The following is a 27,247-nucleotide window of genomic DNA, read 5'->3' as shown; positions in this document are numbered from 1 at the left end:
TTCTCTCCAGGCTGAACAATCCCAACTCTGCCAGAGCACCGATCTTCCTCAGATGCTGGGAAAAACTTGGGCTCACCAAAGATGAGCTTTGTTCCATGAGACAGCTGCAATTCCTCACTGTTTCCTTTTAAAACATGACACAACCACAGCTGAACTCCTCAGCTTCAGCTTTTCCCCTCTCTGACCTGCGCTGCCTGGTGCGCCTCGCTCATTGTTTCCGTCACGGCGCTCTGGCTGCGAGGTGGAAAGCAAAACCCTCAGGAAAGTGAGAACAGCAAGAAGCTCACTCCCCTACCGCCCCCCAAAATTATATTAATTGATAGCAACTCATTTCTCCAGCCTCATTTTGAGGCTGTTTGATGCCATTCCTCCACTTCAGGGGTTTCATAGTGACAAACCTCTCGGCAGCCCCAAGCATTTACAATTCCAGGTGCTCCCTCTGCTCACCCTTTCAGACCCTGCAGTGTTTCTTATCTCTCCTCACCAGTAATGCACCACTCACCTCCCATAATTGCCTTGGTCTGTCGGGTTGATTTATCCAGCCTTCAAAACAATTCATTTATACTTGAAATTTGATTAGAAATAAACACAAATTCTGCTCCCCTGATATGAAAATAACCAGTGTGTTACCATTATTTCATGATGCATTGAGAACAAGTGCCCTGTCTCTTTATACAATCAGTTTAATTCCTCTGCTTATTAAAAATTATTATTTGACTGTTTCAGGCATTTATAACAATAAACACAAACCACAGATTTCAAACCTGGCCTTTACATGCCTGGAGAACAGGCTGATGTTTCTTTAAGTGGCACTGAGAGCTGTCTTCCTTTTAAAAAAAAACAGAATTTATCCTGAAGTCTTTGACATTTGCATGTCCTGAGCAACTGCAAATATTCTGCTGGAGCACCAGACTCTTATTTAGGGATCTACAGGTGTTTATGGCCACAATTCCAGCAATGCTAAACCTGTCCTCTTAGAGAACATTTCCCAAAAAGTTCTGTCCACAGGAGCAGAGCCCTGTGATCATTTAAGGCTCCGAATCAATGGCTGCACCCCACAGAGGGCACAGCTTGTTACAGTACCAAGGAAATATCCATGAATCATCCAGGCACAATCTGCAAACAGGGCTCACATCAGGCCTCACAAAGGTTTTACAGCGCTCCGCTGACTTCTACAGCGATTTCTTATTTATGCTTGGGGGAACTCCATCAAGTTGGGCTCTCAGAGTGTGTAAAATGTTTATATTCACCGTTTTCTCTGTCAGTGTTTGCAGGGACTGATTGCTCTACTCATCAGAGCATTAGAGACCAGAACTCACCTGATTTCCTCAGCATCGCCAACATCTCTCAGCTGAGTGCCCTGGGTGAGTCAGGGCATGGGCAGAGCTCTCATCCTCACCTTTCTTCCATTTCTGCAGATCAGCAGCCAAACCCCTGGCTGAGGTGCAGGGCTCCCTCCTGGCTGGCACTGCTCCACCTCCTCACCTGCCCTGCTTTTCCTCACTCCAGTTCCATTCCCAGCTGCTTTTCCTCTGACCTTAACCCCTCTGCATGGCAGAGTGTTCAAACATGCCAGCAAGGTTCACTCGTGCACCTCTTCCCCACCAGCTCCCAGTCTTTGGTTTGTGTGGAAAACAGCACAGCTGGGGAATTGTGGGACCAACCACTGTGAGCTTCCTCAAAACTAAAGGGAAAAATCCCTTGGCAGAAATGCTGCTGCAAAGGCAAAGTGTTTTGGGTCTGCTTCTCTGAGGCTGAGAAAGAAAGATTCCTGGGCTGGTATTGATCTTTTGTATAATCACAGAAGGGTTTGGGGTCAAAGGGGCCTTAAAGCTCATCCCAGACTACTCCCTGCCATGGGTAGGGACACTTTCCACTATCCCAGGCTGCTCCAAACCCCAAAGTCCAACCTGGCCTTGGACACTTCCAGGGATCCAGGGGCAGCCACAGCTGCTCTGGGCACCCTGTGCCAGGGCCTGCCCACCCTCCCAGGGAACAATTCCTTCCCAATATCCCATCTATCCCTGACCTCTGGCACTGGGAAACCATTCCCTGTGTCCTGTCCCTCCATCCCTTGTACAGAGTCTCTCTCCATCTTTCTTGTCAGCCCCTTCAGGCCCTGGAAGGCCACAGTGAGGTCAGCCCAAAGCTTCTCCTCTCCAGGCTGAACAATCCCAGCTGTGCCAGCCTTTCCTCCCAGCAGAGCTGCTCCATCCCTCTGATCATCCTGGTGCCTCCCCTGGACTCTCTCCAGCAGCTCCAGGTCCCTCCAGTGCTGGGCCCAGATGATTTCTCTGCAAGAACTGTTTGTGTTGCAGCTTTACCTCCTCTGCTTTCCTTAAGCAACCCGGCCCAGGCAACAGGGCCCTTTCCCCTTTCCCCCTTCCCGTGTTTCTGCAATCCCGACACACAAAGCCCAGTGCCCAAACCCATCCCCAGAGCCCCTGGCAGGCTCCAAACCCATCCCCAGAGCCCCTGGCAGGCTCCAAACCCATCCCCAGAGCCCCTGGCAGGCTCCAAACCCATCCCCAGAGCCCCTGGCAGGCTCCAAACCCATCCCCAGAGCCCCTGGCAGGCTCCAAACCCATCCCCAGAGCCCCTGGCAGGCTCCAAACCCATCCCCAGAGCCCCTGGCAGGCTCCAAACCCATCCCCAGAGCCCCTGGCAGGCTCTGCACATCTCCTTGCCCCTGGCAAGGCTCCGGTGGCACAACAGGAAGGCTCGGTATGGGCAGGAGGCACAAACCCAGTGCGTTCCTGAGCCCTGCTCCCCGAACAGGAGCACAAACTCACAGCCCGCATCCGAACTCGCATCCCAACCACCCCTGCTCCTTTCCCACACGCACAAAAAGCGTTTTCCCCTTTGTTTCTGCTTCGCTCCCTCTCTTTCCTCTTTCCCTTGTGCTTCCAAGGCAGGGCTATGAGCAAAGAAGGGAATTGGCAGCTGATGCTTTGGGCATGACGCGGCTCCTGTGCCACCTCCCCGGCTCCGCTGCCTTCCATGGCCTGGGCAGGCACAGCATTCCCACATTCTTCCCTTTTTCACGGCTTTTTAGCCCCGTTTCTCTCGGCAGGAGCCAGCACAAACACAAGGAGTAAGGCCGCCCTCTGCTGCCCTGCTCGAGATGCAGCCTCGCACCGAGCGCTTGGGCAATAAAACCCAGCAAAACACAGAATCTATCCAACAAAAAACACCCCGAAGCAATCTAAATGCAAGATAAAAAATTAAAAAAAATCATAGCATTAAAGAAAATAAATTGCAATACTATTGCTCAAGCCCTGTTTTAAGACACTAATTTATTTGGCGTCTCTGCAAGGGGCTACCACAACTCTTTAATCACAAGGTTTTTTTTGAGTTACTCACTGCAAGTCCCCAAAAAATGAACATGTGGAATCTTAAGGGGGTTATTTATATAAAAACGGGCATTTATAAACCCACTGTCTGTAGATCCCTCACAGCAATCAAACTCACAGCCTGCTTCTGCTTAATATTCATTTTGCCCAAAACCAAATTATTTCGGAGCTGTAACAACTCTGCCTGCAGACACCACATTTTGGGTGGGTTTTCTTTACCATTCCTGTGGTATGATAAATAATACCAGACTTAAGTAACACCATCTCTTTGTTCCCCCTTAAAGAGATGCCACAGATTGATCTGGTGCAAGCTGGGATCAATGATTCGATGCAGTAATGGACATTAAAGCATCGATTTGCACCCGTTCCTGGCTCAACTCCCAGCCACTCTGAGTGTTCACACAAAATTCAGGACACACAGACATTAATACTTTTTAGTATTAATGACAAATCTGAAAAATGAAGGGGGTTTCTTTCCTCTACACATGACACATTTTGTCTCATTTTAAATTATTCCATTTTCAGGAGTCTGACTCTTTTTACTCTCCATTTATATTCCCTTGTAAACTCCCAGAAAAGTCAATTAAATTTAAATAGCTCATGCTAATGCCATGAATATTTCACTGCAATTGCAGTCAATTCATCACCTCCCCAAAACCCCATAACAAACCCTGACTTCCCAAACTGCTCAGATCTACAGATCAACTCAAGCTTTGCGAGCAAACTCTGATTTTAAAAACCATGGATGCAATTTCCAGGCAGAATCACTATTGACTGAGCGGCAGAACAGCACATGCTGAGCATGGAGGGGTAAATTATGGGAGAAGAATCAATCCAGGAGCCCCACTAGGCTGGGGAATTGAAGTAAATACGTTTTTTATCCCTCAAACTTCTTTATATTTTTGTAGGGGATGCCCAGCACAGGGGGTAAAAGAAGTTTTTAAAAGGCAAATCAAACCCAAGCAGACCAAGCGATTCAGGAAAAGGAAACAATCCTCACGTGAAAGTATCCAATTCTTTAGCAGTATAAAATCCCTATCAGGAGGTGAAACTGGAGGTGGGAATCCCAAATCCAAAATCCAGCCCGTGCATGAACCACATTTTGCTATCTCTGCTCTTCCAAATGGAGGGGAAACCACAGATTCTACCCCCCCCCTACTTCTATTTAAAGGTTTTACCTAAACCCTCACTGCTGGAACAGGTTTGGAGCCCTTCAGTGGAGAATTCACCCCACCTGGGTAATTCTCTGATGAGAGGCAAAGCTCAGAGCAGATAATTTCCAGGTCAGCTTGGGAAAAATCACAGTGGTTCCCTAAACTTCTCTCTCATGAACCCAATTCCATCAGTGTTCTTCCAATTCTTCACCATGCAAAGCATATTATCAACACAAGAGCAGGGAGGAATGGGAATATTCTCCACCTGTGACTAAAATAATTTTTTCATCAGAAAAGCCTTTTAACATGGACTTAGGTTTTGCTGGCCACTGAAAGGCAAGTGATGTGTTTGCAAAATTAAGCTTTCAATTTGTAGAGCATTATTAGGACTCATCTCATGATGCTAATATTTTAAATATTTTTTTTCTTTATTTTTTCTTCCTCTTCAGCAACACACAGGAAATAGAAGAGACTGGCGCATCACACTACTAAATCTGCAGAAACATCTTCAAGTTCTTGCAGAGAGCAGTGATTAAACCTTTAAAAAATGTACCTGTTTCACCCCCCCAAAGGAATGGAGTGCTGCTGTAACATAAATCCACCTGAATTAGAGCACAGCTCGTCTGCTGATCATTCAAACCACACGGTTTAACCCAGCTCTTGTAACTGCAGCTTTAGTTTGTTTCATTTTATCTCATTTCTGTTCCTGAAAAATCGCAGCAGCCTGAAGGATGAGCTTAATTGCACCTCCAGCGAGCTGCATGGGTTAATTAACATAATTACTCATTCATAGCCTGGTCAGCTCGCTGCATTCATCTGCTGCACGCCCAGCCTGAATAATTCAGCAGGTATGAATTATTTATGGCCCGGAGCTCTTCCGAAGGAGTTGCTGGCAGTCAGTGCCAGAGATTGGACCTGTCAGGCAAAGCCAAGCCCTGCCCCAGGCTGAGCTCCGCTTTATCCCGGGCATCACAGCAAGGAAAATGGGATGGGTTTGCATTTAGCCACCAAAAATATAATGTTTTAAATCTCCCCACATCCAGCACTTGATTTATAGGGGATCAGTGGCATCAAAGGAATCTGGGAGGGAGGAAATCACCTTTCCCTTTTAGTTCCTTGATGGAATACGTTGGAAAGGAGAACAGCGCAAGGCACAGACATTCCTCCCCTATAACCTCTGCCATGATTTGCTCTCCTGGTTTAGGTAGGGAAGGACCCTACAGCCATAAAATGGGCATCGGGACCTCCAAAAAACGGGGGTGTTACCTGTGCCCACCCCACCTGCAGGCTGGAGCTCTCTTCCTGCTGGGAAGAGCCTCTCCACCTCCATCCTCTGTTCGGGTGAAGAAACAGCCCCACACAAACCCAGAGGGTGAATTTTGCTCCCCATAAAGTTTGCACCAGGAAACCGTGAAGTCAAAGGACAAGATACAGCCAGAGGCCAAGAAGGAGCTGTAATTCCTGGTGGCTGAGGCTGAACTGCTGTTTCAGAATGCTGAAGTCCCCCGTGTGGCAAAGGATGCAGCTGGAGATGGTGTTGAAGAAGGTAAACAAATAGTATTTGTCAAGGGCAGAAGGGGCTTGTAGAATAAGAAAATAAAATAAAGATCTTATTTTAAATTATATCAATGCTATAATTGATTAAATGCCCAGTATTAAGTGGCATTTTTGGACGAGCAGCAAAAGGCTTTACAAGAACTGGAAGATTGAAAAATGTGGCACCTATTTTGAACAAGGACAAATATCCAGGTGCATGAAATCCCTGGGAAAGGGACATCTCCACCTGCAGCTCCAGGTCAGCAGTGCCACCTCCAGTGCCCACCCCAGCTGAGCAGATTTATGCTCTAAAACCCCCAAACCACCCAGCTTTTCCTGCCCAAGTGTGTTTATCCCCAAATCTTCCCCCTCTGGAATCTCTGCTGCCAGCGCTGCCACCACCCCACGTCCCCTCCAGTCCCAAAGAGCTGTGCCAGCATATTTTCCACAGCCAAGCCCTGCGTGCCAGCACACAGGAGAGGCTTCTCCCCACCTTCCCGCTGGGTTTGGGGGTTTGGCAGCTTCCCTCTAGGAATCCTTCCCCGGGGTTTCTCCGATAAAAATCCCGGAGCGGGAACAGCATGGCCTTTCAGCCTGCCCTGGTGCCGCCGGGCCAGGGTGACCTCCGGCTCCATGTGCAGCTCCTGGAGGTGCTGTGGTTACCCACAGGGCAGCACTGCCGTGTACAACCCTTATTCAAACCTTCTGCAGAAAGATCTCAGCTCTGTGAGGCCCTTTACCAGGGCACAGGGTGGGGAGGCAGAGCTGAAAGCGTTTTTTCATTCCCAGGAAAGCTAGGGGGCTGTGCAGCCCTGCAGCTTTTCCCTCCCTCTATTCCCTGGCAACTGAGGCATCAGTTTTTGGGTGTTTTTTTTTAACCACTTCCCAGCATTAAGCTGAGGTCTGTCCCCTGGATTTTGTCAGGGTTTTACCCCAACACATGGCTCTGTCGCTGCCTTAAGCATCAAATATTTCCAGCCACATGGAAGATAAAGCTGAAATAATCCAAGTGTTAAAGCTGCACTTTTCTCCCAGATCTCCTTTCCTTCCCAGAAGCCATGGCCAGGAGGGATATGGCATAAAATCCATCTGTCAGCTCAGCTTTACACTGAATTTACATTAATGCTCTGACCAGACCAAATCCAGCCCTGGTTCTCCCACATGGTACCCAACCCTTTCTTTTCTTGCACCACCAACTATTTTGCCAAGCTCTTTTGAACTGAGAAATTAGGGAGAGGTTGACAATGCAAGAAAAACAGAAACAGCCCAGGTTTGGCAGTTCATTTACCATCAGGCTGGGGTTTTTAGGGCCTGGTGGTTCATGCTCCACAGAGAATCCTAAAGGTCTGAAAACCTCTCTGAGATCCAGTCCAACCATTCCCCAGCACTGCCAAGGCCACCTCCAATGCACATCCCCAACTTCCACACCCACAGTTTTGGAACACTCCCCGGGCTGGGACTCCACCATTCCCTGGGCAGCCCCTTCCAAGGCCTGACCATCCTTTTGGTGAAGGAATTTTCCCCGATATCCCATCTAAACCCCCTCTGGAGCAACTTGAGGCCATTTCCTCATCCTGTCCTTGTTCCCTGGGCAGAGCCCAAACCTGGCTGCTCCCTCCTGTCAGGGTCTTGTGCAGAGCAATAAAATCCCACACAGGGCTTGATCTTATTAAGGAGATGCCAAAGGTGCAAGTCCCAAACAAACCTGTGCCATTCCTCATTTCCAGCCTGATTTTGCCCCCAGTGCTCCTGAATGAGGAGCCCACTTCAAAAGCCAAATCTGTGCTTAACCTCCTGGACACTTTTATTGGTTGGAGACCAGTAAATTCACATTTCTTTGAGTGCCCAGGCCTGCCTGCTTTATTGATAAACACAGTCACTACCCTGGGTAAGGCTGGGGACGTGTACGAGTGGAAACCGGATTTGGTAAGACAAAAGTGAGCGAGCTCCTCGAGGTTTTAAAGATCAGCCAGTAATGGGATGACATTTCCTTTCTCCAGGAACATTTGTCTGTAATGAAAGTGATGCCTGAGCACATCAAATCGGGCTGTAATTATCCCATTATCCTTGTGTCGGGTCTGAAGGCTAAACTGAGATAATGTCAGTGGAAAATGCTTCCCCCACACAGGGAAATCATTCCCTCCATAGTCTCATTAGGAGAGTATCAGGCTCAAGAAGCTTTTGCTGTGAGCAGGAGCAGCCTGAAACAGCACCTCAGCTTTTCCCTCAAATCCTGCTCCTTAAATCTGCTCCTTAGGATGTGGATTGGGGAGAAAAGTGCTTGAGATGGGACCAGCAGAGAGAAAAGGGCAGAAGAAACCTCACCAGAATACCCTCATGTCCTCAGCAAGAGCCTCGTGTCAGTCCTGGTGTTCTCCAGGCCAAAAACCACCCCTGCTCCCAGGGCCAGGCATCTCAGACTGAGAGGAAAGGAGAAAAATAAAATAAAATAAAATAAAATAAAATAAAATAAAATAAAATAAAATAAAATAAAATAAAATAAAATGAAATGAAATGAAATAAAATAAAATAAAATGAAATGAAATGAAATGAAATAAAATAAAATGAAATAAAACAAAATAAAATAACATCTAAACCAAACTAACCTAAACTAAAATAAACTAAAATAAAATATAAAATAATGGAATTTTGTATAATTAAATGGAAGCGTTACCACAGCTTGACAAAGGCAGCATGGGCTTGAAAGAAAAACCTCCAGCCCATCAACATCACACCAAAGTTGCCTAAATCCCACTTCATCCCCATTAATTGAAGGGGACACGAAGAGTAACATGATGTGGCAGTGAACGCATGGTCACGGCTGCCTTAGGAAGGAAAATATTGGACAAGTGTCTGGATAAAAAATGATCTTATGGGTCAGCACCTGAACAGATAAAAAATAGAGCAGGGCTTGGATATGGAGAGGCAAAATACTGGAAAATAGAGTGGTTCAAGTCTTTACACACTGGGTTTTTTAATTTTCAACAAAAGGTGGGCCAGAGGGTCACTGAGTTTGCTCTTGATCTGTGTTGAGTTCTGGAATACAAAAAAAAATACATTTTGGAGAGCCAGAGGAAAGCGAGCACTCCACCAGGATTTTGGCAGGTAAATGAAATCCCACAGGTAATTCTGTCAGCCTGACATCAAATCCTGCACGTCCTTTGGGATGTGAGAGCCTCCTTTTAATTGCTGGAAAAACTAAGGCGAGACAACAAATGCCAATCCATAGGGCCCTATGGAAAACAGATCCCGTGGAATGAGCTTAGCAAGTTTTATTAAAGCACCTACAAATTGGGCTGAAAAAAAGCATTTGCAGCCATGCAATGCAATTAAAAGGCTGCTGTGAAGTGGCTGAATCACAAACTTGAGCTCGTTGGGAGCATCTCCAGCTCCGGGGGCTTTTATCCTGGCACAGGGGGGTTAGGAGCGAGGGAAAAGCGCTAGGGAGAAGCGTGGGAAGGACAGCAAACAGGGCAGGATGAGCAGCTGGGCCAGGAAGCTGAGACAGATTCAGGCTGGAAATGTGGAACCAATATTGAAGGCAGAGCAATTAGGGCAATTAATCTTCCCTGCAGCTCGCAGGGCTGCCTCAGTCGCCGGCAGGGCTGCGAGCCGGGATGGGAAGGGGTGATTTCATCAATGACAGAAATGCACTGGAGAAAACAAAACCTCCACGGAGGTCGAGGTGCTGGATGGGGAAAGCCAGCCCTGCTGACCTCCTGAGATTCCCACTTGAACACTCCTTTCCCAAATCAGGAATTACCAATTCCCAAATCCGGATTTACAGAGGCCGCAGGCTGGAATGGGGATGCAGGGATTCATCAGCTCCGTGTTCTCCCTCACAATGTGAACACCACGAGCACAACACCCACGCAAGGAGCTGCTGCTTCCAGTTCCCAGGGAATCACAGGCTCGGAGCAGGGTCAGGAAAGGGGTCACTTGTGGGGGAAACCAGCTCCAGGGGACTTCTTCATGTTCTGCCTGGGCAGGAGCCATCACAGAAACGCTGGCTGCAGAGATTCATGACATCATTCCATGGGAAGTTTCCCCCTGTGTTTTCCATTTGATTTAAAGCTTTTAAAAGAGGGTTGGTTTTTAGATACTGAACATTTGGCAAAAAAACGAAGGAGAAGGAGAAGGAGAAGGAGAAGGAGAAGGAGAAGGAGAAGGAGAAGGAGAAGGAGAAGGAGAAGGAGAAGGAGAAGGAGAAGGAGAAGGAGAAGGAGAAGGAGAAGGAGAAGGCTCTCCAAAAGAGAAATCAACCAGCCCAACATAAAAGATTGGAATCAGCTGTACCTACTTTTAATCTCAGAGTAGGAATTTCAATTTAGGAGTCAACCCAAACAAAAAGGTACAAGAGACAATGAGCAGCAGCAGCAGCACGAACTGGGCATGTGAACACAGCTGTCCCTAAATCAAATGGTCTCTGCAACTGATGCTTTAGGATGGATTTGACTGTACAGAGTCAGAAGAGATGAATCAAACCCCAAAAATTTCCCTAAAACCAGCCTTCAGTTGATCCACAACACCATTCCCACTTCCTTTTTTGCTATTCTGCCTCCAAACATACGGAATAATGGAGTAAAAAATTTAATATTCATAATACCCACACCAGCTCAACCTATATTTTTCCAGCATCTTCCCATAGAAGAACAAGTTTCTGGTTGAAGTTGCCACGAGCATTCTCTTATCAAAAGATAAAACACTTTGAAATTCTTCTTTTTTTCAAGTGATTATTTTAAAGTCATGGAGGGGAGGGATAAATCTCAATCTGGCTTCAAGTCTCTCTGCCCCAGCAGTGCTGAGAAATGTGGGGAAGAAGATTTAAAATGTCAGGGTTTCTGCAGGGGAGCCCAAGTGCTCCGGTCTGTGCTTCCCAAAAGGCACTGCAGCCTTTTCCCTGGATGGGACACGCGATAATAAACCTGCAGATCAAAGTGAGAAACGTGCTCCTGGCAGGGAGAGCCCAGCCTTGCATTATGGGATGAAAGGGAAGGCAGAGACTTCAGCCTTTACTTGACACAGATTTCATAAAGCAGCATGAAAATCAATGGGGGGAAAAAAAAAAAAAACCAAAAAAACCCACAACCACCACCTTTTATGCTGCTTTCATTTTAGCATTTTAATTTTTTTTTAATATTAAACAGTCCTTTTCTGAGCTACAGCAAAGACAGAAATAAAGTAGCCGAGGAGGTGGTGGCTGTCTTTTGGAAAAAATACACTCTCAGTGTCATTCCATGAAAATTTTCCCTCTAAGAGCTGATTTGGGGTGGTTTTTTCCTGCCTCCATTCTGAAATGGCATCAGAAATGCCCCCAAGGCTTTGTGAAAAAGGGTAAACATCAAATGCAGAAAAAGCAGAATCCCTGACTGGTTTGGGTGGGCTGGCAGGTGGGAAGCAAAACCACCTTGGAGACACAGCCCTGGTGCTGCAACATTTTCCCAGATAAAGCAACTTCCCAGTGTTTTTCCCACCTTCCCAGAGAGCTCCTTCCCAGCTTTTCCCCATTCTGCCTTCCTGAACCTTCAGAACCTTTCTGCATTTCTGTAAGCATGGATTTCTTTTCTTCTGAATGTCATAAAAACCCTGGGCTGGAGCAAGAGGGGACACTTGGATGAATTTATTCCTTCCAGAATTTTTTTTTTAGGAACTTTTAGGAAGTGTAGCAGCTCCCCAGGTGTCTCTCCCTGCATCTTTCCCTGCTCCACAGTCACTTCTGAGATTCCTTAAAAACAGCCAAGCTGGAAGCCACCTTTGGGGTGCATTTTTAAGGGACTTTTCCCTGCTATTCCCACCAACTCCAGGCCTTGAAAGTTGAATTTTGGCTTAGTAATTGCAAGCACCAAAATTCTGTGTTGAGTCACTTGGAGGATCTGGGTGTAGTTCTTTGGGGTCTCAAGGAATTATTCTCTGTTATCTTCCTACTCACCACAGGAAAAATAATACAGAGCACAGCTCCTGAGAAATTGAAGGATTAAAGAGTAAAAAAAAGTTAAATATTGGCAACACAGTGCAGATACATAAATAGAAAGTGGAATTCTGATATTTAGGACTTGATCCCTTATTACAAACAGCTCAATATAATTTTTTTTTTAAGCAGATTTTTTATACTAATTGGTCACTTAAAATCCTGGTGGTGATTTTTACCTCAGAGGATTTTATAGAAACTCCCAAGAATGAGAAAAATGCAAATGAAAACAACTCAAAATTCCCATCCTGCTGTGCTTGCTACAATCAATCAATCAATCAACCACAGTGCAAACTTTGTGCCAGAAACCCCAAATATTAAGATATTTCTCCTGAACCTGTTTCCCACCTGCAGAGTTTCCTTCTGGGTATTTTGTATTAAGGAATTCTCTGTTTTCTCCCCCTGAAGCTGCTGAGTTTGTTGGGGTTTTTTTGAGTTTTCCATCACCCCACTGGCCTGTCATTAATTTACTACCATGAGGTGGACGCTTTCCCCCCATTTTACACCTTTAAATGTCTCAAAACCAGGAATCACCAAGAAAATCGCTGCCAAATCTGCTTCCACTCCTTTGAGTCAAACAGAAGAGATCTGATCCCATTACTGGGGAGCTTTTCCCCCTCTCCTGTAGCCATTCCCACAATGCTCAAGATCAGCCCCCAACATGAATTAAATCCAAAAACTGAACTTAAATCATCTTAATCATTTCTCCTTGTGGATCCCCAGGATCATCCCAGCTCCTGCCACCACCCATGAGCCTGAGCTCAGCCTCCTTTTTTTAGCATCCTCTTCCTCATTTGTGACTACAGGCTTTTATTACTAACAGAACAAAAATGCTCTGAGGACACCCATGAGCAGGACACAGAAAAAAATCTATTTAAGAAAAAAAGCAATCCTCATCTTTTCCACTCAAGAGGTCAAGGCAGAGGGGAAAGCTCTTCAGGAAGCCCCTTGCCAAGCCCTGTCAGAGATTTTCCAGAACCTGCAGCAACTCCACAACCAAGTGGAAACCTTGGGAAGGCTTTTTCCTGAAGTTTCTCATTAGGAAAGTGGCACTCTGAGTTTTATTTTAGTCCTTTTTGCTCTGATAAGACTTCACCACTGCTTCTCCCAAATTTGCTCTAAACCAGGACAAGCACGCAGAGGGATTTTTGCTGGAGAATTACCTTTTCCATCGTGAGGGACGATTCTGACAAAAATGACAGAACAATTCTAACAAAAGTGACACAAAAATTCTGATGGAAAGGATACAAAAATTCTGACAAAAATGATTTTTAAAAAATCTGACAGAAACTATAAAAGAAGCCAAATGAAGAGTGAGTGAGGCCAAGCAATTTTAGACCACGACATCCACGTGCCTCTTCTAAAAACGCAGCAGCAAGAGAGACACAAGACCCTTTTTCTCCTCCAGACTAAGAGATGTCCACAAGCTGCTGCAGGAAAACAACACATTCCCAACTCCCAGCTTTTTGCATTTTTATAAATCCACTCACTCCAAAGATCCAGGAGGGAAAAGCAGTTTCTGGTGGCCTTGCTTGGGAGCTCAGCCGAGGTTTAGAGCCCACACGTAACCAGGTTTTCAGGGATTGGGAAGCACAGCTCCAGGCAGAGGGAAGCTGGGGGACACGGAGATCTGGCAGCTGCCCTGAAATCTCTGGGCCTGTGGTTTGGTGCCCCAAGGGAGGCTCCAAAACCCTCCTGACTTGAGGCGTTTAAAAATAGGCCGAAGGAAGAATTTGGGATGACGCCGCTGGGACGGAGCCTGCGTCAGCCAGGGATGGGCACTGCCTCATTCCCTGCCCTTCCCGCTCCTGCTGAGGGCAGCCTTGGGATGTGTGTGCCCTTCCTCGGGGCAGACCTGAGAAACACACAGCAAAGCCAAAGAGTCCAAGTTTTCATCCCAAACCACACAGAAAAATGACAATTGCCCTTCCTTTCCTCACCAGGACCAGGGATCTCATCGACTAATCGGGTTTCTTTTTTCATTTCACATGTTTCTATATTAATTAATCCGTTTTTGGTTTTTTTTAATTCCAGATGTGTATATATCAATTAATACCTGTTCTGTACTGTTTTTGAGGAGGTGGAAGGGCAAGCTGAGTTTAGCTGCTCTTGCTGCTCCATGAGGAAGCACCAAAGGGATACGATGGGAAAGGTGGATTGGGTGACCAGGGCTGCTGGTGACTGACAGACAGACAGACAGACAGACGCCAGACTGTACCCAGTGGAAAGGCACCATTTGATGCCCACTGGGAGCCAAATTTCCCCCCATCCTGGCTCGATTTTCAGGTCTCCTGTAAACCAAAGGGAAGCGATGCCCAGGGAAGGGGGGAGCCGTTAGTTCAGCCCATTAAAAATTAAAAGACAGGAAATTATTTCCATTGATTAACCATAAACATTTGCTTCTCTCCCTTTCTAAAACCCTTCTGTGCTTGTTTGTCTGACCTTGGACTTCTCCAGGGGCTGATGTCACACCTCTCCCTGCAGTGACAAACCCCCTGTCCCCCCCATCTTCACTCAATACCCTCCACTGCTTCATGCCACAAGTTCCTCCATCCAAATGAGCACAGAGGACCAAGCCAAGAGTCCTCCTCCCACTTCCATCACTCTCTTTGGAATATTTTCCAGCTCTCCCCAAATTTAAGCAACCCTGTCAAACTTCCCTCTGTATTTCCCTCCCTTGGAGCAGCCATGCACTCCCAACACAACAAGCAATGAGGACAGTATTAATTCTTTCTCTGCCAATATAATTCCAGCTAATAAAATCCTTCTGATCTTTGGTGGGGGATCACCCAGGGATGAAGCATCCAAGGAATTTGCTGTTGCAGCGCATCAGAAGCGGATGGGAGCGGATTGGGGACGGGTGAATGAGGAAGAAAGGAGTTTTCAGGGTCGTAATTAATGGCAAAACCACTGCCATCCTTCCTCTGAGCTTTGCAAAGGGATGCTGACCCTTACAGACAGAAACAGCAGACTTGGATCCAGCAAAAGCTCCCTGTTTGGACTATTTCAGACATAGCTGCTGAGTGGTGTCACCTATTGCATAAGGACAGTCCCAAACCGTCCCTTTCCAGCTTAAAGGCTGAAGGGTCACACACTGGTCAAAGGTCACGCACTGGTCTCCCACCACTAAAAAAATGAGGCAAAATCTCCTTTTCCAGGCTGCCCAAGCCCCAGGGGGGGGTGGTTCCAGGTAGTGGGGAAGCAGCTGGGTTGTTTTTCACGGGCAGGCTGAGCGCAGGATCGATATCGCTTTAGTGGCTGGCAGCTGATGAGATCATGGCTAAATTAACGCAGGCAGGCAGCTCAGTTCCCAGAAAGGGGCTGAGGGAGGAAGGACACGGCTCCAGGGAGGGGGAAGATCCCTCCTGCCACGCTCAGGGGGTTGGAAGCTGTCAACAGAGCAGCTCCAGGGGTGGTGGAGATGTGAGGCAAGGGTTGTAGGGGGGAAAAGTGATGGAGAATTGCAGGGCTGTGCAGGACATCTCTGCTTTAGAGAGATGGGGCAGCCCCAGTTCAGCTTTGAAGGTGACTTTGTCTTGAATTTTGGACTGGAGACCTCCCAGGCTGCCCAGTTTTCACCCTGGGCGTGGCTGGTCCTGGCCTGAGCAGGACCCAAAGCCCAGAGACAGATTGATCCCGCCACAGCCATCAGCAAACACCAGCTTATCCCAAGTTTTGCTGCATAAACTCCAGAGGATCCACTCCAATGCTCCATCCCCAGTACCACCCAACGCCTTTAATCCTGAGTTTAAACACCTTGGCTGAACACACACCCCCAACACCTCAGAGAAGGTGGAAGCAGGAGAAACAAGGATTCAAGCCTGATTTTATCTGGAAAACCACTGGCAGGAGGGCTGGTCCAGGCCTGGGAGGCTGAAACCACAATACACCCCAACACCTCGCCTTAAATGTTAGACCCCACTGCCATCTTGTGGTAAATACTTCCTGAAATAAAGTTTAAAAAGGGGGGGAAAATCCATTAAAAAGTTGCAGAAAAAGTTAGGGAGCCAAGAAAGATGGGTAAATTACCGGGAGCAGGGTGGGGAAACTCATCTGTCTTAAATGATGCTGAGGCTGAGCCTACAGCACTGTCAGACGGAAACTGGCATGGAAAAACCCAGGGATGGCAGGGATTCCGAGCTGGATTTGGGGACTTGAGGATATAACTACACACAAAACCTGGAATTGCCTGCAGGGCCAGGGCTTCAGCGAGGATTCGGTCGCTATTCCGAAAATATTCTGGAGTTCCCCAAGTCATTTCGCACCGCCCTGGTTTGAAGGAGGCTTCTAGCCCCACATAAGCAGGATTTAGTTGGAATTAGACATTGCACCTCGGAATTAAGGCAGGCAGCCGCTGGAATTTCCCAGGAGGATGATCTGGAGGTGGGATTAGGGCTCAGGTCGATGGCTCCCAGGGCACAAAGCTCCTCTGGGTGCTGGGGAGCCACCCATGAGCACCCCTGGGTGCAGGGACAGGCAGGGCTGATCCAGCTCTTAGTCCTGGCTTAGCCACACCTCAGCATTTACTTTTTGCATCATCGATCATCCGCAGTGCCTTTGCTTAGCAACTGGGGATCACTTCAGCAAAGTGCCTGGGTTGCTGCATCATCCAGGGATGGCTCCCACCCTGCCAGGAGCAGGGACAAACTGGTTTTCCTGCTTTGTGCTGCCATTAGGGACGGGCAGGTGCTGGATCAGACAGCCCCGAGGCCTCGTGCGATCCCAAACACTCACTGGCCGTGGGTAAAAGTGAATCAAAACTCGCTGGCCATAAATAAATTAAGGAATCATTTACAAGGATGTAAGAGTGTTGCTCTGCTCTCAACTCAAACCTCTGCTGGCAGGAAAGGATCAAGGAACAACAGGGAGGAATTCTTTTGAAAACAGGTGCAGAAAGTGGCTATTTTGAAAGAAAATCTAATTCACAGATCGGCTGTAGATACACAGACAGCTCTATACACCTGGCCAATGCTTTCTGCCATTAAAATTTGTATGTCCACATTATCAGAAGGAACAACAGCATAAAAACACACTTCCAGAACAGAGATAACACATCCTTCACCACCTTTCTGTTTACACATCCCAATTCTTTGGATCTCTGCAAGCCTTTGCAACTCTACCCTTGCTGCACGTGACAGGGGTGCATTACAAGAGGCACAGTGTATTTAAACCAACTCCATTCTCTGCTTTCAGCTGGGATTTATCCCTGTTTGAGTTCCTGTCATCCTGCAGTTCGCTGCTTTCAACTCTTTGACAGTTCTACATGTTGGTGTATATTACACACAATAAATAAATCCAATTATATTGTCAAAAACTATATCTTTATCTTCAGAGATGAAAAAGTGTTTGAAGGTTGATCCCAGGTAAAAAAGGTTTCTGTGTGCATTCAGCTGAAAACAGACAGGCCTGAACATCCCCTTGGGGGATTTATGGTCTGAAGTTGTCTGTGGGTTTTGGAGAAGAGGTGTTGCCCATCCTCAGCCTCCCAGGGAGCTGAAGACCTGTGGGATGGAGAGCTGGGATGCTGCTGCTGTCGCTGGAGCCCGGGCAGGAGGCTGCTGGAGATGCTTGAGCTCCCCCATAAATAAATCAGCCGAGTGCTGTGAGCGGTTCTGAGATGCCAGAGCAAGCCCTGGGGACACTGAGGGGAGCTGGCAGCACTCGGAGCCATTCCTGCCTCTGGAGCAGGAGCGGGGAAAGCTCGTCATGCTCCTGGCACAGGCCTCTGCAGCACAGCCCTTCGCTCCCTGATCCCAGGACAGCGCCCTGCAACCGGATCAAGGACCCAGATGCTGCCCACTGAAAACACACCTTGATCTAGCCCATGGTGGGGAGGGATTTGGGGGGAAAACAGGGGCAAAAGAGAGGTTGTGGGTGCAGCGTGCTCAGCACACCATGGGAGAGCCTCCTGCTCTCCCAGCAACGAGACAGGAGAAGAATTAAGTGGAATTAAAGGAAGAATTAAGAATTAAAACCCAAAAGCAATCTCAGACTGGCTTGGATACCATTGTCATGGCTACCACGAGTGAGGCTGAGGCATGGGGGGATGCCAGGGGATGGAGTTCCAGCCTGGAACTGCCCAAAGGCCCCAGCAGGAGTTTTTTCTGCCCACTAAAACATCATCTGTGGATGATGGGAATGATGTAGGATGGGACAAATGACCTTCACAGCATCACATGGACACAGCTTTTCCTGCAGCTGGCCTGCCAACCCAAACCGGGAACAGCATGGGAAAGCCTCAGGCCAGGACTAAACCTCACTAGAGCCATGAGAAGGTTTAACAACTCCTAAATAAGCTATTTCACAGGGTGGGGACACCCTTGGCTCCCTGCCCTCACCACAGCTGCCAGGTCACTGTCACCTTCCCTCTGCTAGATGAGGCTCGGGATGATCGTTGCCTCCAAAGAAACCAGCAGCAAAAGGAAAAGGTGGACGTGGTTTCTCCTCCATCCACAACACCTGGCCTCTGCCTTGGGCAGGGGGTGCCAAGGGATGTGCTGCCCCAGGGAAGGATGAATGGACACGCTCAGCTCACACTCCCACACCTCCCTGGGCACAGCAGTTTGCTTTATTAAATCACCACAGGCAGGGAAAAGAATAACAATGAATAAAAAAAGCCCAAAGCCAAGTGCTCCTCGTTTGAGCCGTAGTCTTGTTAACAAGGGGCAGGGGACAGGTGAGGAGGAAAGGGCTGGACTTTGGTCTGAGCACATTTGAGGTGTGAGAGCTGTGGATTCTCACTCACACACAGATCCTGTTGGGAATGGCTCTGATGAAATAAATCGCTCTGCACAGAGCACACGAGACCATGCCTTGCTTGAGAAGCACCAGCCACAGCTCCTGCCCAAAGCAGGGTCACCCCTGCGGCCACACACAACTCCTCCATCGCCCTCAACACCCTCCCAACTTCTCCATCCCTTCAACCTCCCCAGCAGCCAGCACAGCACCACGCTCCCCGGTTTTCCCACGTGTGTAGAAAGAAGGACAACCCCCGAGAGCCTGGGCTGAGTGATGCAGACCCCACGATCCCCCCAAAAAACCTCTCTCTGAGTGTCTGACAGCGGCGCGGGGAAGGAGAATCATGGACTCATTAATGTGGAAAAAGTCCTCCGGGATCAGCGAATTCCACCGGGATAACAGGAGGCAAAGCACGGGTGGAGCAGCGTAGGCTCGTTTTCGGGGAGAATAGGGTGGGAAAAGGGGGGCCGGGAGGAGGGGTAGCACCTGCCCCGGGCACCGGGCTGCCGGGGGTGCTGGCGGCTCCCGAGCAGCCACCGAACAACTTCCCGGCCCCGCCGCAAACTTTTCCCAGCGCCCGGGAGGCACCGCCGCCCCCCCGCGCTCCGGCCGAGCATCCCCCGGGAGCCGCGGCGGGGAAGGGCAGAGCGGAGCGAGGGAGGGAGGGAAGGAGCTCCGGGCTGTCCGATCCCCCGCAGGGCTCCTTCCCGGCGGCTCGGAGCCGCTCCACGCCCCGGGCACGCTCCGTGCCGGCGATCCCACGCGGGGAGACGCGGTGGCCCGGCCACCCTGCTCGGGAACGGGGGTTCGCGGGATGGAGGGGAAAAAGGGGGTGTCATCCCTACCTCTCGGCCTTGGTGAACTTGCGGAAAGCCTGGCGGAGGTCGTGGAAGGAGCGGTAGGTCTGCGGCTCGGCCGAGATGCCCTGCGCCCGGGTGGTGCGGGGCCCGATGTGCGGGCTGGGGGCCGGCAGCACGGACTGGCATTTGTGCAGCCGCCGCCGCAGCTCCTGGATCTCCTCGTCCTTCTCCCCCAGGCGCCGCTCCAGCTCCTTGATCCGCTCCTCCTTCAGCAGCAGCAGCTTGGTGAAGTCCCCTTCCAGCTCGGTCATTTTGGGGGTGCCGGGCCGGTCCCGCTCTCAAGGAGCGGCTCCCGGGCAGGGGCAGGGGAGCGGCTGCGCCCGCCCCGGCTCAGAGCAGCGGCCCCGGCATCGCCCCGCGCCTCCGGCCAGCGCCGAGCCGGCCGAGGGGAGAGCAAAAACCGCCCCGAAAACAGCGGCCAACAAGGGAAAAGGCGGGGGGAAAAAAAGGACAAGAAAAGGGGAAAGAGCTCTTGTGCCACTCTGCGAGGCTGGGATCCTGGAAATAGCAACAATTACCATGTGATCGCAGGGTGACGCAGCTCCTTGTAACTGGAGCCGAAGACTTGGGATTCAAACAAGAACACTTCATAAATATTAAATCGCCTCCTGCTAATGAGCCACGTGGAGCCGCCCCCCGGCCCGCCCGGCCCGGCCCCCGGCAGCTCAGCATCCCCGGCAGCTCAGCATCCCCGGCAGCTCAGCATCCCCGGCAGCTCAGCATCCCATTCCTCCCGCCTCGGGATCTCAGCACCGCGGCTCTCCACCCCTGGAGCTCAGCATCCCACCTCCCTCCTCACCCCACGTTCCGGGTTGAGTTATCCTCAGCACTCCCCTGTTAGTCCCTCCTGGGTATCCCCCCTTGGCAGGGTACCTGGGCACGCTTCCCTCCATCCTTCCCTGCCCAGATTATCCCGTGGACCTCATGGATGGGGCACAGCAACCTCACCCAGCGTCCTTCCCCACATCCCACCCCTCTCGGGTGCCTGCATTCCTCCCCATCCAGGACCCCACACTCCTTCCCACCAGGTTTCCTTGCTCCCTGCCCTCCGGGTCACCCCCCAGCACATGCCAGCCAACCCCCACCATCCTGTGGGACACACAACTTCCCAAACACCCAGTGTCCCTCATCCCAACGTGCACGGACAGCCTGCACCCCACACCCTGGGGGAGCAGAGCCCGTCCCCAGGCACAGACATCGGGGCTCTGGTGGCACCTGAGGGGGGAGGCAGCCGGAGTGCTTTGCCAGCATGTCCAGGGAGGGAGGAACTCATCCTTCCCGGACTTATTTGGAAGAGCCCATCATGCACATGAATTTTTAATGCTGGCTGGCAAAGGGCACCATCAGCTCCCCTATCACATTTCCCTCCCAAACCACTCTCGTTTCCAAGGAGGGATCTCAGGAGCCCCTTGCTGCAGGCAAAAAGGGGGGAGGAGGTTTTTCCCAGCCCCCATAGCCAGGCCTTGGGCACTCAGAGCGCCCAGGAACCGCTCAGGGTTCACATCCCAACCCATGTGGGATCCTGTGGACGCCTTTAGGGACAGACTCCCTGTTCTGCTAGGGCAGGGCAAGGAGAGGACAAAGCATCTGAGCTGGAGAACAAGGCTGTATCGATGGAGTATTAAATTAAGGGTTGAAAAATCAATTAGCAGCTTCTCTGTCTTTTAAGGAGGTGGGGGTGGTGGGGTGTTTTTGCAGTCTTGTGTCTGTGCCTCCTTTCCAGTGTGGCTGGAAACCTCCCGGCTCGGGAGCTGTCCCATCCTCAGACTGGAAGCATCCCTGTGGCCAAGGGGTCAGGCAGTCCTGGTGAGGGGGACTAATTAACAATTATTAACAATAAGTGCATTGGGCTTTATTAGCAGGCAGAGAGCGCCACCTCGTGGGCAGCCCGACCGCAGATCAGAACCGAGATTTGGGACAGCCCGGCCCTTTTAGGGAGTTCAGGAACAGAGAGGGGATGTTCAACCAGCGGTGGGAGCGCTCCCAGCAGGACGAAGCCTCCAGGAGCGGAGGCCAGGGGCTGCCCCATGCCCGGCCCTGCCACTTCCAGCCTCCACGGCAAAGCCCGGGCTGCGTCACAGACGGGACCCGGGACCCACTGTGACAGCGGGGCCTGGCGGTGCCACGGGGCCATTGTGACACATTGTGCCTGGTGCTGGCAGCGGGGCCCGGGCGGCACTGCGGGTCCCGGCCGTGTTTAAGGAGCATGCCGGGCCGTGCCCTCCAGCAGCGCAGGGCACGGCGCTCCGGAGGCTGCAGCTCCCCGGGATAGCTGCCAGAGAATGCCCATGGAGAAGGACAAGCTCGGGCCCCAGCCGTCCAAGACTCACCTGCTGGCGGATGGGGCTGGAGGGACAGGCGGGGATGGGGCCGGCACCGGCCCGAGGGAGCCGCCTCCATCCCGCACCTCCCGCGTCTCTTTCTCCTCTCGCCTCCAAGTGCAGCAGTCCCGGAGCCCGACTCCATCCGCCCGTGGGGAGAGGCCCTCACGACATTCCAGCCTCCAGCAGAGCACCAAGAGCGCCGGGAGCCACCCCAGCTCGGCCAGGCTGCTGCGGGGCCAGGGCTCCCGCTCCAGCGTGCCCAGCCCCGTCCCGGTGCCGCCGCCGGCCAACACCGCTGCCCGCGGGCAGTGCCGGCGCCTGAGGAGCTGCGTGGCTTGCTCGGGCAAAGCCACGCCGGAGAGCTCCTCGGCAGTGCCCTCCACACCTCCCACCCCTGCTTCAATCGAGACGGAGCCGCTTTTTGTCCACCAGCTCACCCAGACAGAGCCCCCGGCACCGGAGCACTCGGGTGCTGCTGAACGCGTGGATCGAGACACACAGACCGAGAGCCCGGCCCAAGAGCGGCGGAATTCACGTGTCCGGCTCCTGGTGGATCGGGAGACGCAGACGGAGCCCGTGGTGCTGCCCCCCAGGCCAGCCCCAGCCGCTCCCAGAGGCCCGAAGCCCCCGGTCCGCCGGCAGCGGCTCTCCCTGTTCCGCAGGCTGCTCCAGGCGTGCCGCTGCTCCTGCACCACGGAACAGCCCGAGAAGCTCGGGGCCGGCCCCAAACGGGCACAGCATCCCCAGGGAGTGGCACAGGGACACACGCCAGGGATCGGAGTTTTGATGGTGATCCAGGAAACCACCGAGAGCGCCGAGTGGTCTCCGTGCTCCTGGCCGTGGCTCGTTGAGACCAGTCTGTGATCCGCCACAGACCCCAAATAAAGGATTCCCATCCTAACAGAACCAGGGGACACAGTCTCAAGCTGTGCCAAGGGAAATATAGGTTGGATATTAGGAAAATGGTTTTCACAGAAAGAGTGATAAAGTACTGGAATGGTCTGTCTGGGGAGGTGGTGGAGTCACCACCTCTGGATGTGTTTAAAAAAAGACTGGATGTGGCACTCGGTGCCATGGTTTAGTTGAGGTGTTAAGGGCATGGAATGGACTCGATGAACATGAAGGTTTCCTCCAGCCCAGTGATTGTGTGAATTCTGTGATGGTCCTGCTCTGGGCCTGGTCCAGCGGCTCCATCCTGTACCAGTGGTCCCAAACAGCCAGCTGGGAAGGGTGGGAGGGGAACAGGGGAAGCTCTTAGGCAGGACTGACTCTGCTCCCCTGAGCCTTCATCAGCCTCGGGTCAGACCAGAATGGTGGTGACTGACCCTCGACGGTCACAGCTGGAGAAGAACAGAACCAAAATCATTGGCAAGGCAGAAAATTCCAGCCCAAAATGAGAATAACATCTCCCTTCAGCCAAAGGAGGGAAAAAGTCATCAAGGAAGGTAAAGACCATGTGGAGGTGGTTCCTCTTGGGATCAAACACAGCTGGCTCCTGAGGAGGAATCTCTGCTGTCTCCTCCAAACCTGGCCCCATGGAGCCTGGCCCAGGGACAGAAACTCAGCCTGGAAGGCAATTCCTGGATTTTTCTTATCAAAGTGCTGTGAATGAGTAGGAGAAAAGCATCAGTAGTGAGAAAGCAACTGGATGGAAAGAGAAAGGCCCAGGCTGGAAAACACCTGGATGGGGCACATGTGGCCTTGGGGAGAGGTGGGAAATGCAGGAACCACCCTTGATCCTCGCCTGGTGCCTCCCCTTGGCCTCAGCAGGAGGAAACCAAGGAACTCTCACACCTGGCTGGGAATAAGAGCAGCTCCAGATGGCTTTGAGGAAGATGAAGGTGGGAAAATCCCTTGGGGATGGGAAACCTTCATCCCATGTAGGTGTCCGGCACAGTTATTCATCCTGGCTTGTTTTGCAATTAAGGTTTTAATGAAGCTTTTAATTAAATAAATACTGATGGTTCGAGACAGCCAGGTGTTGGAGTCACAGAATAGTTGGAGCTGTAACTACTTCCTCCACTCTGCAGAGTTCATGAGAGTGGCAACTCCCTAATCTCTATTTTTAAGGCAAATTAAGATTTTGGAGGTGAGGTTATTTTAATCTCTTTGTTAGGGAAGGAAGAAAAAAGTATCTTATCAATATAACTCCTTATTTTCTATTTGTGTATGTAATTATGGACTTGGGAACACTTTGCTCCACAGAAAGGAGCAGCTTTAGGTAATTTGTTCATTTTAAAGGCAGAATGACCCTTTCCTGGTGTGTTTTAATTACTTCTGAGATGCTTCAAAGCTTTATTTTGAGATTTTTATTTTCATTGGGCAAATTCTCAGGATTTTCTTGGTCCTTTGTGTGTGTGTAAGACAATGGCTTGGTTATTATTTTTCATCACTGATTTTACAGTTTATGTTTTTCCCGGGAGATTATTAACTTGTGTAGAAACAAAATTAGGGTGAAGAGTATCTTAATCTAGGGATAAAAATACTTCCCTGGGATTGAGGCAGAATGAGTTTGTATTATTCATTTAACAATTTCAGCTGCACAACCATCACTTTCATCCAAGTTTTTTATGTGATAGAGGAACCCTTTTCTCAAAACGTAACCACCTGTGGCAGCTTTGTGTTCCCTTATCAATGGAATTCTTTATTTTCTGTTTATGGATGTAATTATAGATGTGAGAGTCCTCTGTCTATTTAAATAGGCTTGTGGCCTTCCTGCCAGGATACCCAGTCAGGAAAGGAGGATCCCCTTTTCTCAACACCTGAGGCAGTTTCCAATCCCTAGGGACACTCATGTTGGCCAAGCTGCTGTCATTCCCAAACCTCTGGATTTCCTGAATGAGGAAAGCAGAGGGATCTCCATCAAGCACCAGCCACCTGACTGCTCCAAAACTCAGGTTTTGTCTACAACAATCTCACATGCAGCAGAAGAAGGATGCGACTTTCCCCAAAGAGGTTTTTAAAAACAGGACAAAGACTTCTTTTAATTGGAACTCTAATTCCACGTTTCCACTCCAGGAGCACCACTTTTGATTTGAGTTGTTTTGCCGCTCCAGGGGCTGGCAGCACAGAGAGGAAACTCTAAGGATGCTATGAGTTGAGGATAAATATGTGTTTTCTGTGAATTAAACCACCAGCTCCACCCTTGTCCTCAGCCCCAGACTCTGACAGTCTCTCCAGCCCTCACCACATTACTGGACCCTAACTGGAGACACTGGGCTATGACTCTCTTTTGAGAAGAGCTTTTACGTAAGGGAAATCCGATTTCTGGAGCACAGAACAGCAGAAACAGGTCCCAAGCTGCGTCCCCACCCTGGCACTCTGGGCTTGGAGTGTGTGAGCAGTCATTATTAATATCCCAGCTGCCCTGGGCTGCTTGGGGGGCACAGGAGGGAAAAAACACTCGGTGAAACATGCTCAGTAACCTACTCTGGCTCTAGCTTAAAGGCTACATCGATATATTTTTATATATAAAACAGAGATGGCACTAAGAACAGCCGCGGTCTCGGCTCCGTGAGCTCACTGACAGCTCAGCGAGTCACCAAGGAGCGTCACCATTTCACAACCAGCAGCTGCTGCAGCTTCAAGGTCAGCTCCTGGGAGGCCAAAATCGCAGAGCAAGGGGCTCTGGCATCCTGTGGGGTCACAGCCTGCCCCGAGTCCCCTGACCGAGCCAAAGCCAGGCTCCGCATCCACCGGCCCTTCCCGGAGCGCTCCCAGCGCTGGCTCTGCCTTCAGCCCGAAGCAGCTGCGCTTTCATCTGAAGATAAGCACGGAGATAAAACAACGAAGCTCCAGCACGGCCCTGAGAAGCCTCTGCAAGGAGACCGAGAGAGCCAGGAGCGGCAGGGAACAGCAGGAGGAGGCTCCCGCAGCGCCGCAGCCCCGCCGTGTCCCGCATCCCTGTCCCGGCTGGGAGCCGGCACACATCCCGCTGTCCTCCCCGGCTGGCACACAGGCAGCGCCCGAGGGAAGCCCAGGGCCAGCAGGAGGAGCGGCTGGAAGCCCAGGGCCAGCAGGAGGAGCGGCTGGAAGCAGAGGGACAGGGGCACTGCTCATCCCCGAGGTACAGGAACAGCGACATCCCGCTCCTCTCTGTGCCCACCAGGATGCCCGGAGAGCCGGCCAGGAGCAGGGAAACTTAGGAGCTCCACGGGAGACTCAGACTGATCCCAGGTTGGGAAAGCGAGGGAATTTAAGTGTGTCACACCCCGTGGATCAAGAGGCACAGAGGGAGGGTCCTGGAGCTGATCCAAGCAGCGGCTCCGCCCGGCCCCAGCATCGCCCCCCGGGCTGAGCTCGGGACATCCCGGATTTCGGGGATAAACCCACCCCAACACCCCCCGGCCTGAACACCGGGACGGTCGCAGTTATTGGTGAGGATGCGATGGGTTGGAGGCCGGGCAGGTCCTGCAAGTGCTGGAAAGCTCTTTACAACCCCCTCATTCTTGGTGTGCCTTTCATTAGTTCACGTTTTTAGCTTTCGAGCCCGCCCAGTGAGACCCGGGGAGTTTATCCAAGGAAAGGGCACGATCCCATCCATAAGGATCGGTCCCAGGATGTCCTGAAGGATCAAGCCCCTCCCTTGCCACCACTCCAGCGGAGGGTGAACATCCCCAGCCGCGACTCCGCACGTCCAGAGGAGGCAAAACACAAAGTGCCGCTGGAAATAACCCTCGGCTTGGGCTCGTTCCCCTGGAAATAACCCTCGGCTTGGGCTCGTTCCCCTGGCTCCCCGCGGCTTCTCGGTTACGAGGCACTGCAGAAAACAGTTTACAGCCAGCAGATATGTAAAATATGCCAGCTATTGAAGCCAGGAAGGCTCAGCGCCTGCATTTCTCATCCCGGCTCGCTCCGCAAGCCCGAAGCACGCAGACATTACTCAGGCTGGGGCCGTAATTATCCCTCTGGAAGCCGTGCCAGCTCTCCCTTGGTGTAACTTTAACAGAGTATCAAAGGTGATGCTGGGTTTTTATGAAATCGATACCCTGCCTTTTACTCCGCCTCTGCAACCCCCACCATTCTCCGTGTCAAACTCGCTTTTTTTTTGCAAGCAAAGAGCCTCTGCAGCAGCAGCAGCCGAGTGGACTCGAGTTCACAGCCCTGTGCGATTTGGCAGAGCTGGATGGAGGCAGTAATCCCCACCATGTTAAAAAGGAAAATATTCGGTATTTATTACTTCCTTCAATAGTAGCAAAAACCTATTTTTTCCCACCAAGTTCTTGACATCAGCTGAAGTTTTATGGCAGCTTCCTTAAGGGATGGAGCTGTGGACACAGAAGATTTCAGTGGGAGAGCATTTTAAGGCCACAAA

The 27,247-nt window shown here is 50.8% G+C and overlaps 2 protein-coding genes across 2 annotated transcripts in view; one reads left to right on the top strand and one right to left on the bottom strand.

The window, feature by feature from the left end:
• Positions 1-20,092, bottom strand: part of PRKG1 (protein kinase cGMP-dependent 1) — a 362,401-nt gene extending 342,309 nt beyond the window's left edge. Inside the window, exon 1 of the mRNA XM_014259495.2 lies at positions 19,595-20,092. Within this exon, the coding sequence (XP_014114970.2) occupies positions 19,595-19,860 (266 nt within the window). The 5' untranslated portion in view covers positions 19,861-20,092. The remainder of the gene's footprint in view (positions 1-19,594) is intronic.
• Positions 20,093-21,891: 1,799 nt separating this feature from the next.
• LOC148183743 (uncharacterized) lies at positions 21,892-22,797 on the top strand. Its single transcript, XM_088059379.1, has 2 exons — positions 21,892-22,047; positions 22,129-22,797. The coding sequence occupies exons 1-2, from the start codon at positions 21,892-21,894 to the stop codon at positions 22,795-22,797; spliced, it is 825 nt and encodes a 274-aa protein (XP_087915505.1).
• Positions 22,798-27,247: the final 4,450 nt, after the last annotated feature.

This window comes from Pseudopodoces humilis, chromosome 9 (genome assembly GCF_049639895.1).
Source record: "Pseudopodoces humilis isolate 2021_Gansu_Grassland_sample_001 chromosome 9, ASM4963989v1, whole genome shotgun sequence".
Taxonomy (NCBI): domain Eukaryota; kingdom Metazoa; phylum Chordata; class Aves; order Passeriformes; family Paridae; genus Pseudopodoces; species Pseudopodoces humilis.
Note: the sequence above shows the minus strand (reverse complement) of the source record. Positions and strands in the feature narration are given on the sequence as shown.

Bases quoted from the DNA above. Each gene is read 5' to 3' on its own strand.
- LOC148183743 (XM_088059379.1), top strand. From the start codon at position 21,892: ATGCCCATGGAGAAGGACAAGCTCGGGCCCCAGCCGTCCAAGACTCAC. The intron at 22,048-22,128 runs GTGCAGCAGTCC...CAGAGCACCAAG, and splicing joins CTTTCTCCTCTCGCCTCCAA to AGCGCCGGGAGCCACCCCAG.